The following is a 12,992-nucleotide window of genomic DNA, read 5'->3' as shown; positions in this document are numbered from 1 at the left end:
AAATGATTAGCCTGCATTTCTGGTTTTTGTTGTTGTTGTTCTGTTTTGTTTTTAGGTTTATTCTATGTGCATGTGTCTTTTGCCTGTATGCCTATATGTGCACTGTGTGTGTGCCAGGCACCTGCAGAGCCAGAAGAATATGTTAGATCGCCAAGAACTAGAGTTACAGGCAGCTGTGAGCCACCATATGGGTACTAGAAACAAAACCTGGATCCCCTCAAGAGCAGCAAGTGCACTTAACTACTGTGCCATCTCTAGCCTGTTAGCCTTCACTTCTGCATAGCTAAGAGGCCTTGGCTAATTGTATTCTGTGAGTTTCTCTCTTTTCCTTTCTTTTACCTCTATCACCACCTTCTGTCATACAGCTGGTTCTGGGGCACTCTTTTCTGCTGTTTCACTTTCAAAAGTCTGGGAGTTTTCTCAAGCCTGTTTACAGGTCTTCACCACCTTCCCATCACTCAATTCAAAGGGTGGCTGCTCTTCTGCTGTAGTGACTCTCTTTCCTGCAAAGAAGTGGCATTGGCTGTGTGTTTCTGATTCCCATCTTGGAGCTTCCCTAGCATTTCTATAAACAAGATCGTGTTACCTGCAAATTGGGCACGTTGACTTGCCCCTTCTATTTTGGGTGCCCTTTGCTTTCTTCTCTTCCCTTGGTGCTCTGGCTAGGGCTCCCAGTACCATTTCAGCAGAAGGACACCCTTTTCTTGCTCCAGATCTTAGAACATTGTCTGATTTTCCTTGTTTGCTATATTTCACACCTGGCCTTCATTGTTGGATGCACTTCTATTATATTTAACTTGGTAAGAGGTTTTTCATTACAAAACTATGTTAATTTTTAGTGACTATTTTTCTGCATCTATTAAATGATTATTTTGTTATGTGACTGATTATCTTAATACCAATCATCATATTTACTGAATGGTATGCATTGAACAATCCTTTTATCACCGAAATGAATCCTTGATATAGTGAAAGAACTTCATAAAGTGCTGTGATTTAGTTTCCTACTATTCAGTTGATTTTTGCAGCTATTTAAATCAGGGATTTGGCCTTTGGCTTTCTGTTTATATTGTACCCTATTTGTTTTGGGTATTAGACAAAAGTTGGCCTTGGAGAATAAGTCTGGAAGGATTCCCTCACCTTCCACTTTGTTGAATTTTTGTGAAGAACTGGTTTTAACTTCTCTTTAATATATCATATAAGTCAACAATAAAGACATTGGATCCTGGGCTTTGCTCTTTTATCGACGACTTTTTTTTTTTCTGATTCGATTTTGTTCTTGTCTTCAGGCTTTCTGAATATTTAATTATTCATTTTGGTAGTTTGCACAGTCTGGGAATTTATCCATCTCTTGTAGCTTTTTAAATTTTTTGGTATACAGCTGTTCATGATATTCTCTAATGAATCTTTTTCTTTGTGGCATCAGTAGGAATGTCTCCATTTTCATTTCTGATTTCAAGTTTTCTTTTTTCTTACTCTAGCTAGAGATATGACTATTTTGGCTTTCTTAAGAATAACTGTTTTGCCAGGGCAGTTATTGCCTGGGAATCAAGATTCACTAGACTCAGTACAGGTTAAGTGAAGTTTATTTGAGGAGAATGCACTTACACAAGAAGCGGGTGATCGCTGCAAGTTCCAGCTCCAAGGATTCATCCAGGCTGCCCTCTGTGACCCAACTGGAAGCAAGAGAGCCCACCACCTGTCCCGACCCCAGAACTAAACCCACCCTATAACATCCACACCTGTGATCAGGCGCAAATGGGCATGGTCAGCGCTACAGGTGTGGGTGGGAAAGATAGCTCACTACAGGCAGTGGTGGCACATGCCTTTAATCCCAGCACTCAGGAGGCAGAGGCGGGTGGACCTCTATGAGTTTGAGGCCAGCCTGGTCTACAGAGTGAGTTCCAGGACAGCTAGAGATACACAGTGAAACCCTGTCTCTGAAAAACAAAACAAAACAAAACAAACAAAAGAATAATTATTTCATTGACACACACCTTTAGTCCCAGCAGCCAGAAGCTAGGGGGTGATAGTACACACCTTTATTCCTTGGACTCAGGATTAAGAGGTAGACAGATCTCTGTGAATCCAAGGCCACCCAGATTTACACGAGATTGATCCAGTCCTAAAGAGAAGCAGCTCACACAAAGATGATCTCAGCACCTGGGATCACATGCCTTCAATCCCAGTAATAGAGGGCTATAAAAGATAGGAGCAGGGTCTTCAGTAGTCAGTATCAGACATTCATTCTCCAGACACATTGAGAATAGGAAGACATTGAAGTCTCAGGATTCTCCAGACACACTGAGGAGAGGCTTCAGTCTGAGGTTTGGTGGAGATAGGATCACCTTTCAGTCTGAGGTAGAGTGAGAGCTAGTGACCAGCTGCTTTGCTTTTCTGTTCTTCAGCTTGAACCCCAATATCTGTCTCTGGGTCTTTTATTGATCATGTTACACACATCTTCTATAGTTTGGGTCTGAAATGTTCTCGTCAGACTTATTTGTTTGGACATTTACTTGGTCCCTGGGTGGTGCTGTTCTAAGAAGTTACTCCTTTAAGAAGGTAGGCCCCGTGGTTAAAGTAGGCTACTAAAGGAGAGGCCTTGAGAGTTTTATTTCCTCTGGTTTTGGTCCAGCTCTGTCTATTTTCTATGGGCTGCCTGATCTGACCAGGTTCCAATGTCAGCAGCAAAATACCTCAGCTGCTATGCTTTTCCTTCCATGATAAGACTGCATCCCCTGAAGCAGGAACCAAAGTAAGCCTCTTCTTACTCACTCACTTCTATTGTTTCTGTCAGGTATCTACTTGCAGCAGTAAGAAAAGTAACTCATAAAACATCTTATATTTTCAATAGGTTATTTTAAACAAATAACGTTAACGCCAATCAGAAAAAAAAATGCCCTACATTTTAACTCTGTTGCCCCCACATTTTCAATCTCTGATGTCTCAATTTCTCTTTGATACTATTAATTATGGTAACTATATGTGCTTTGTCCTCTAACATTCCCATCTGGAATATAAGTAGTTTGTCTTACAATTGTGGTGTGGAGGGCTGGTTGGCTGGTTGGGTTTTTCAGGTGTAGGTGTGTGTTGAGTTTTACTTTGACCTGTGAGTTTTGTATCTTCAGGTATTTTTACGTTATACATTAGTGTCCTTTTAATTTGAAGACTTACCTTTGGCATATTTGTAAGATATGACTTAACTGATGTTAATGAACCCCCTCAGCTTTCATTTGTCTAGGAGAGTCATCTCTGTCCTTCATTTCTTGGTTGGTGGTTTTCCCTTTCAGCATTTTGACATTATCACCCTGCCTCTCCCAGCCTGCAGGGTTCTAAGATTGTACAACATGACTTCTTCCCTATGCTGATCCTCTTAGGAGGTCTTTCTTTGTCATGATGTTTGGTAGTGTCTCTTTGTGTGACATGGGGAGCTCTCCTTTGCATTCTATTTGAGTGCAGGTATGTAAACTTCCTTTGACTTAATGTTGGCTTTTTCCTCAGATTACGGAAAATTCCTCTCATTACTTAAAAAATTATTTTATCTATTTATTTTTGAGACAGAGTCTCACTATGTAGACATGGGTGGCCTGAAACCCTATATGTAGAACAGGCTGGCCTTGAACTCACAGAGATCCAGCTGTCTCTGCTTCCTGAGTGCTGAGATTAAAGATGTGCAACCATCACACTTGTCCTCATTTGTCCTATATTTCTTTAAATATGCTTTTTTGGTTCTATTTCTCTCTCTTCACTTTCTTTAATTCCTATTACACATAGAATAGATCTCTTGATGGTAGCCCACAATTCCTATAACCTTTCTTCATAATCCTCTCTCTCTTTCTCTCTCTCTCTCTCTCTCTCTCTCTCTCTCTCTCTCTCTCTCTCTCTCTCTCTCTCTGACATTGGATCGACAAATTTCAAATGTTCTGTCTTCAATCTCACTCTTCCTTATTTTGAGCTGCTAAAGCTTCTATTGCATTTTTACTTGACCCATATTATTAATCCATTGTTTAGATTCTCTCTCTCTTTCCCTCTCTTCCTCTCTCCCTCATTCCCTGCTCTCCCTTCTTTTCTTTCTTGCTTACTTTTGCAAAACTATTTGTTTTGTTCATACACTCTTTTCAAATTTCATTTAACTTTTTGTCTATATATTCTTGGGGTTCAGTGAATTTTTAAGAGGCATTGTAAATTCTCTTTTCTGATGTGGCATAGTTATCCCTTTCTTTTGTGTCCATTGTTGTGGGTTTTTTTTTTTTTTTTGGAGGTTGTGATGATATACTGTCTTTGTTGTTTTGTTTTTGTTTATGTGACAGGGTTTCTCTATGTAGCTCTGGCTGTCCTGGAAATCACTCTGTAGACCAGACTGGCCTTGAACTTGAGATTTCACCTGCCTCTTCCTCCTGAGTGCTGGGATTAAAGATGTGTGCTGGCTCTCTACTATTTGTCAGCCCATGTTCTACCACTGGGCCTTCATATTTGAAGAAGCAGCTACCTTGCCATCTTTGAGCACTTTGGAAACAAAGGTCTTCACTGCTTATATTATGGTGGTGGTCACCCCGGCTGGAAAAGTCACTGGCCAGCAGAGCTTGCCTTCAAGATCTCTAGATGATTAGGCTGCTGCCTTTGCACTGGCTTTATTCTGCTTTCTGGCAAGACAAGTGGTATGCTCTGTAGTTAGGCTGAGCTGCTGGGTGGGCAACAGCCACTAATCCAGCTGGGCACAGAGTGCACTTCTGGCCACTGTGGTCATCTTCTTACTCCCTTGGTGAATCTGAAGGTGGCTTTTGAAGACATGGAAATACTGTTTAAACTCTCAAGTTTGGTAGAACCAGAGTCTGTTAATAGCTGTAATTCATAGCTCTGGTAGTGCCCCTCTCTTGGCAGCCACAGAAAGAACTATTTCAAATCCCAAGTGCAGCAAACCAGTTCCTGGTTATCAATTAAACAGCTTTGGTCCGACCCCACTGAAGGGTCTGGAGTGGTCTCTGTGGTATGCCCCGAGAGAGGAAGAGGGCAATGTGGTCCTAACAAGACCACTTTTCTTTGCCTGACAGTGGAGGTGGGCTTGTTTGTTTGTTTTGGTGTGTGTGTGTGTGTGTGTGTGTGTGTGTGTGTGTGTGTGTGTGTGTAGCTTTGTGGAACACAGAAGTCTTGACCCCATGCTTTGGGAATTCCAGTGATGTCATTACACTCACTCCACTTAGTTCAGGATTTCCACACTCTGCTATTTATTGTTAATAAAAATTTGAAAGGCTACAAGTAATTTTTAGCACAAACTTTGACACAATTAGGAAAACAGTATACTTACTTGCAAAAGCTAATTAAATGTATGAGAAATCTGTCTCTTTTAGGGGGCAACAGACTTCAGAAAAAAAATCCCCAATGTTAAATTCCTCCCAAGATATTACAGATAAGCCTAAGCAAGGGAAAATTCCTTAGAAGTCACTGAAGGAAAAATGCTGCCTGCATTGCAGGAACAGCTACAGAAACACTGCAACCAGCAAGCTTTCTATCAATCCTGGGAGGGGACTGCTACTATGGCCAGGCCTTGTTCACCAATGCTGTGAGCCCTGAGTGCAGAACAGCTGTTCTTGCTGAAATGAAATGCCATGTTATAGGTTTGTGACTAGTTAAAGTCCTAAAAATAGATGACAAAACTCCCATTATAATCCATTTCTTCCTTAGGTGAAGTAGCCAAGACCAGAACAGGTCACATTAGCCGTGATTTGCAGGGTGTCTGGGATAGAGGAGAAAGCATGACAGAGGAATGGGAAAGGAGATCGCCTGCACGTGACCCACAAGGGAATTTTACGTCACATTCACTGAAAACACAGCTATAACCCAGAACCACAGAAAACATGTGCGGTGTGTATCTTTGCATATGTGTACATATAGATGCATGTATATATGCACTACACAAACATACACACATACTGTATATACAGATGTGCACATGTGTAACTATGTGTATGTGTATGCTGCCTTGTCAGCCAACAGAAAACCTTCAAATTATGTCCAACCATGGAAATGTAAACATGAGTTTTCTGATGTAATTTTTAAAGAGAATATAAAATACACATCGTGCTAAGCAATGTAGGAGTCATTGCCATATGAAACAAGAAGGGAATTCAATAAGCTTATGTTTACATTATTGTAAAAGTTTCTTTCACATAGCCTAAGTCACTGTGTTAAGCTTCTTATCCAGACATTTACTATCCAGTAGACACAGAACTTCCCAGCCAGGAGGTTGCTCTCCCAGGACCCTTCTGCAAGGTTCTGGAAGGAATCTTGGCTGTGAGTGGGGCCAGTAGTACTGTGCATTCCTGGGCATGGAGCAGGGCTCAACTGGACAGTCCCCCTTGTGCTTTGCCTATCTGTTGGCTACGGGGGACTGACTGGAAAGCAACAACAAATGAAGAAGTCTTGACTCTCCTGAGCACAGGATGCAGAGTTTAAAATGGGCTAGGACTGAGACAGAGGAGAGGGAACCCAAACAGAATATATATATATATAAAGAAAGGGGTTGCCTGGGCAAACCATCTGCTATCCAATTAATAGAATACAATCTAGAATCAAAATGGTAATAAAACTATACCACAGGTAACACCTATGTAGTTTGGGTTTTTATGAAACAATACACAAATAACTCTATAATATAATGAGTACCTTTTTGCATATAATATATAAACCAATTCTAAATTCTATAGCTGGGTAGCATACAAAACTTATTAATTTGGAGCCATGGGTCAAATCTGGCCTACCATCTGTTTCATCAGAAAAGGCTTAGCTGGAACAAAGTCATGTTCGCTCATTGCTGACTGTGGCAGTGTCCATGCTGGCCCATGAGAGCTGAGTAGTTACAACAGAGCCTACAGCACTTACTACAGTTTGAGTGTCCTTCATCTGAAATTGCTGGATGTGCAGATTAGGGAAGCTCAATCTGCATGCATTCTCTCACAGAGAAAAGTCAACAGCCTTAATCCAAATAACCACAGATCCTAAATATGAGGCCCTGCTGCTAAATCGCATGGCTTAGAAGGCAGAAGAACCTCACCTGCTGCATGATGCAGGCCTTTGTTACCAGCAGTGAAATGATGGAGCTGCACAAAAGGTCCCCAGTGAGGAAAGTGCTGAGCAGTGGAGCTTGCCACAATGGTTCCTCCTACCTGTTTTGCTGTCTTTGCAGATGGATTGTTGACATTAAGGACATTTCCCCTGATCTGGTTACTTTTCGAATTTTCTTTCATGGGCTGCTTAGTCTTCTCATCTGTCTTAGTGTCCTCATCACTTTCTGGGTTATTTTTCCATTCCTTCATCATTTCTAATACATTGGTTGGTCTTGCTGAAGAAAGTGTATTGCCCTAATTTTAAAAACAAATGTTCATGTTATAGACAGTTCAGATAATTGAAAGATTCTTAAACCTCTTACTAATATATTCTCCCCAAATCAGCAATAGTCACATGGAAAAAAATTACAAAGCTGAGTAAGTAGCAAAACTTTTGGTGTTTGTTGGAGCACACTCCCTGTCCAACAGTGGATAACCACCATATGGTATCACTTACAGCATGAACAAGGTTAGAGGAAGCCACTCTCAATAATGAAGCAGTAAACATAGCCTGCTTGTGCCAAGGACACAACATGGCAATTCTATGTCAGCCAAGACCCCTTTAGCACTGTTCTTAGGAAACTGGTAAAGCACTACCCAAAAGCTAGTGGGTACAATGCTAAAGACAGAACACCAAATGTCTAGGAAAAAGCATCCACACTCAGTTATTAGGTAAACAGTATGTCCAAGAATATAGATCAGCTATTTGAAAGCTCTTGCCTGCAATATTTCTATATAATGTAGCCATTAGGCTATAACTGACTCAGTTTGCTGTTCCTATCCCAGCTATGACTGTATCAAACCAAAATTGGCCATTACACACTAAATCTGTTTTCCAAATATCCCATCTAATGTGCCAAGACATATAGATGTAAGTTCAAATAGCTCCTGCTTGACTTAAATATTTTCTTATTCTAATTGGGATTGTTAGAGAACATTTGGACAGGATGTTTGGATCACCTTTAGGTTAAAATGAGAACACATGTATGTAGCGATTCTAAGTAGTCTTTGTAAGTAGGTAGATTTTAAGTGTTATGCAGTAATGACACCGAAAACTATGAGACAGGGCACATTAAGGGCAGCCATCTGAATATACTGTGGAGGATTTATTGAGTTTAATATAGTCATGGTTAAAAATAGATCAGCATCAAGAACAGAATGGTAATAACAAGAGATCATTAGGAGACTGAGTCCCAAGCTCTCCTATTCTGCCCCCCTAGAAGGTCAGACCCTTACCTTTTCCTAGCATCTAAGTACCCTACACTGGCTGTGCTCATGTCTCCTCTCCCCCTTAATTTATCATCCCTTTCTGACAACCATGGCCTACACTGCCCTCAAGACTGAATTTAAAAGTCATCTCTATTGGGTGTCCCAGAACTGGGAGCACACACAGGGCTAAGACAGCAGCCATGGGAGACTAGAGCCATTCTAAAATGCTTGCTTGTCTCAGAGCTCTCATTGGATTGAGTTCTGATCTCCAAGGCTTGCAACTTCTTAGCTTCATCCTGACTCCTGTCATATTTCTCAGTACCCAGGCTCCTAGACTTTGGATATACACATCTTGGGCTCAGTTAGCAAAGGTATAATCTGACATAACTGTCTGTAAACTCAGTCCTGTCCAAACAAATGTCCCCAGGTTAACTCTTTGGATACTGTGGATTTCACTTCTCTACTCTCTTTGAGCAGGATTTATGACTTTGTCAGAATAAAATTATCACTTTTAAGTGACACATTTTGGGAGATACTACATATTGCATCGTGTCCACAGTTCCTACTAGGTGCCCACAAAGGTCTGGAGCCTCTCTTAGTCAGAGTGCTGACTAATAGCAAATCAACTCTCACTCCTGCCTGGCGATGTGCAATGGGAGACACCAATCAGTGGAACTTAGAAGTCATTCTTTATCACAGGACATGCAGTCTATCCTGATAGGGAGAACAAGTCACCTCTAAACAGTCTTAGCAAGATGAGCCTGTCTACACATAACCATGCCCAAACAAAAGATAATCATGGTGGAATTCATATGCAATCTGCACAATATGACAGCAGTTTATTACACCAATCTTTGCTTTGCAAAGTCCTGATAAACATATATTTAGTTATCATGATTTAACTAACAGCATCAGTTCCTCAAGAGCACAGCTCAAACTTCACACACCAGGGTATGTTAATATCACTCTATAAATTGCAAACCTCACTGCTGGCTTTGCACCCCACACCAAACAGGTGTCCATCATGACCAATAACCAACTGGGTCACTTCTTTCAAAGTGTATTGGTTCCTGGATACTAGTTATCTGCTGGTCAGTTCATCCATGTGACTCCTTGTCTCCACAGAATTAGTCAACAAATATAAAAGTGCAGCAAAAAAAGAAAATGTTGATACTGGGAGTAAAATTTGAATCAAACAGAGGTGAAATAACAGAAGAAATAGTTTGTGCCGGGGACCCTGACACTCCCTCATTTGCACACAGCCAAAGGTATCAGTAGTGGCACATTTGACAAGTGAAAGGGGTTGTGTCAGAAACGATAGAAATGCTGCTGAGGAAGGCTGCCTGCAGAGAATTCTCAGAGGTGTCTCATGACAGAGAAAGCAGGAAAATACAATGCTAGAAGCAGATCAAAATGAAGCAAACAGTGGGCAAGTGTTAGATACAACACTAGCCCTCACTACATAATGTCACTACAGCCAAGAAAGCAGGACTACAGAAACCGATCTTGGTGAATGTTTACTGACTGCAACACCATCACCAACCTCACTGTCTTCATATTTCTAACATTCTATAATGTAGTACCAACCACATGAACATTACCTGAATTTATTTCACCTTTACATATGTCTGCAACGAGCAGAGTTTTTATATTTAGGGTCTTAACCAAGATGCTTGGGTATAGTATTTTTCCCAATTATTAAGATCTTTTGCGGAGTTTTGTCCTATGCTGCCATTTTACATTCCTGCATTATCATGTAGAGTAAGGATTGCCTATGTTATCTTAAATCCATATTTCTAGAAAGATTTCAAGTGTCCAGGATCACCTATATGCCTGCCCAAGAGCTAAGTGGCTAACACTATGTGGTGAGAGTGCTTTTGTACTCAAAGAAATTGCCCTATTTCTCAATCCAAAGTGATTGTGAGGAAGGGAGAGGGATTTAACTAGAATCATCATCACAACACACACCACTTAGAAAGTTAACTCTTTGCCTCCTGCACTCACTCATGCTAGCAAGCTTGGACTCTGGACATTGGGGAGAGGAGTCCATGCATTCTGTGTCTAAAACCCATTCACAGGCTACCCACTTCCTGCTTGTTAGCAGTTGAAGGAGAAATTGCATCAGATACTTGGAATAACCAGTAAGTAATGGCCTATAGCTATAAACCTAACAAATTATAAATGAACTAACCAACTAAAGAAACAAACAAAACCGGACTAGAGATGCCAGCAGGGACTAGATTACCTCAGCACTAGGGTGCTAGCCTCAGAAACTCCCTTTGTTGGCTGCATTCAAGTCAGACACTGAACTCTTCACTTCAGAGGGAGGCTGCCCCAAGAAGAGACCTTTTTGATTACAGCATTTCCACTGCATAGCCAACAGGTAGTTGAGGCTAATATGTTTTCGTATGGAAAAATTAGGCAGTACAAAAAAATTGTACTCACGGAGAAGCAATGGCCAAGTGCTAAGACTTTGATTCTTTGCCTTAGTGGATAGCCCCACAAATGGAGATTTAGTGGTATTTCCTCATCTAATGAAGTCTGACTTTCAAAGAGTGCCTGTCATTATTCTGCAAATAATACATGTTTAATAAGTATTTTTCATGAACGAGACATGGGGGCTGGAGTAAAATGCTAGGAAATAAAACTGGCAAAGCTAGAGAACACGCTGGACCCTATAGCTTATCATCAGTTTCTACTTTTGAGAACAGCTAGGACGTGCCCTTTGGTAATGTTCCTGGAAATAAATTTTCAACAAAAATGGAACACTTTATTAAAAGAATATAAAAGGATATCCAACTTTACAAAATTAATAAAGCTCAACCCAAAAGCCGAGATGCCTAATTTTACATAATAATGTGAATAAATTAAAATGTGATAACCTGCATTCAGAAGGGTGTAGTCAATTTCTATTGTTTTCTTTAAAGATTTATTTTTAGTGTGTGTGTGTGTGTGTGTGTGTGTGTGTGTGTGTGTGTGTGTGTGTGTGTGTACAGGTTTCCAGAGTCCAGCAGAGTCTAGAAAAGGGTACTGGCGTTCCAGGAGCTAACATTATTGGTGGTTGTGAGTTGCCCAATGTGGGTGCAGTTTGAGCACTGTTGAGTCATCCCTCCAGACCCAAGAAGTCATATTTACTTCCTTCCTATAACAGGTAAATTATTGATAACCTATCAAAATGTGTAATATGTAGTCTCTCTGACCAGCGATTTTATCATTCAGAATTTATTCTAATGCACAAAACTATATTTATGGGAACATTTGTTAAGTCACTGATTTTAATAGTAAAGAGCTGAAACTATTTATATATTTCTTATGTACAGGAGATATTTACAAAGTAATAGAACATCTGTAGTAGTTTTAGACACAACACTGTACTTTTTTGAATCTTCCCAATATATGAAGTGGAAAAGAGCAGTCTACAGACTATGAACCTATTTGTGTAATGTGAGAGAACATTAATTTTCCTGCTTTGTTCACCATTTACCATGGGCAATCCCATGGATTTCATAGAACCAATTAGCAATGTAAGCAGCAGGGAAAACGTGTGTAACTGTAGAGAGTCACACAAGCAATGAAGCATCATCAATCACCCTGATGGCCTGGATGGTAACAGTGGCCACTAAGGTGAGCAGCAGTGTTGAAAACAGTTGGCCCATTGATTTCTCACAAGTGTAACAGCAAATGAATGGATGAGGCCAGTGTTGGTACACCTAGCATTCAGGAGGTGGGAGCCTGGGAAATTGCCATACTACAGAGGTGCACCTCCAACTGCCAGCCAAGAGTTTCTAGTTAGAGGTAAAGCTGAGCCTTCAAACTCAATATACTTCAATCCAACACTCTTCAAAGTGGGGTGTGAACACACCTGCCTGTACAGGAGGCTTTCCAAGGGACATATGGGCAGAGATGGCTTGAAGAATCAGTTTCAGGACCCTCCATCTGCTTGAGCAAGGATTTGTAATAATCCTCTCCGAGGTTTTCCCCTTAAGTCAGCTTCTTCCACTTCACAAGAAAAAGAAGGCATAGTTCTCACTATCGTCAATATTACTTTATATATACCTACATATATAAAGTAATAATATATATCTGTAGTAGTACCAAGGACAATTCAAAATTTCTGTGTTGGTGTGCAGGAAGCAAATGAACCTAATGACTTGGTGGAAAATCTCTTAGAAATGATATGCTTTATGTCTTTGCTTCCAACAAAAAAATGAAGAAATACCTAATTAAATTCTTAGAAGGTAGAGCATTCAAAATCATTTTTTTGTGATTTATTTTATTATATGGCTCTAAATTTCTTTCCCTGGGCTTTGCGTACACTGGAACTGCTTTTATATCCTCATTGCTCAAAATGTATTTTCATCGTTAATCCAGCCAAAGATTTGCTTTCATTTATTCACTCATTTATAATGTAATCATTTCTGGGGTGGGACTATACAAATAGAAAATGGATACTAAATTGCATCCATCTACTTGGTTTTCCTCCACCCTGTCATCCTGAGGGGACGGCCATTTCCTTGATGTCTTGCTTATATTTTAATGATACCTATGTTTATTCAAAATGGAATGTTTCTTTAGCTGTTTTAACTTGATAAAATGAGCATCAGACCTTGGATTTTTTTTCAAAATGACATTGCCAAGACCATTGGATATCCTGTCATGGGGAAATCATGAGCCTTGATT

The 12,992-nt window shown here is 40.3% G+C and overlaps 1 protein-coding gene across 1 annotated transcript in view; it reads right to left on the bottom strand.

The window, feature by feature from the left end:
* Positions 1-12,992, bottom strand: part of Stk33 (serine/threonine kinase 33) — a 90,415-nt gene that overhangs the window by 21,717 nt on the left and 55,706 nt on the right. The window contains exon 11 of the mRNA XM_027410341.2: positions 7,164-7,358. Within this exon, the coding sequence (XP_027266142.1) occupies positions 7,164-7,358 (195 nt within the window). The remainder of the gene's footprint in view (positions 1-7,163; positions 7,359-12,992) is intronic.

This window comes from Cricetulus griseus, chromosome 3 (assembly GCF_003668045.3).
Source record: "Cricetulus griseus strain 17A/GY chromosome 3, alternate assembly CriGri-PICRH-1.0, whole genome shotgun sequence".
Classification (NCBI taxonomy): Eukaryota; Metazoa; Chordata; class Mammalia; order Rodentia; family Cricetidae; genus Cricetulus; species Cricetulus griseus.
The sequence above is the reverse complement of the archived record's forward strand: the minus strand, read 5'-3'. Positions and strand labels throughout refer to the sequence as shown.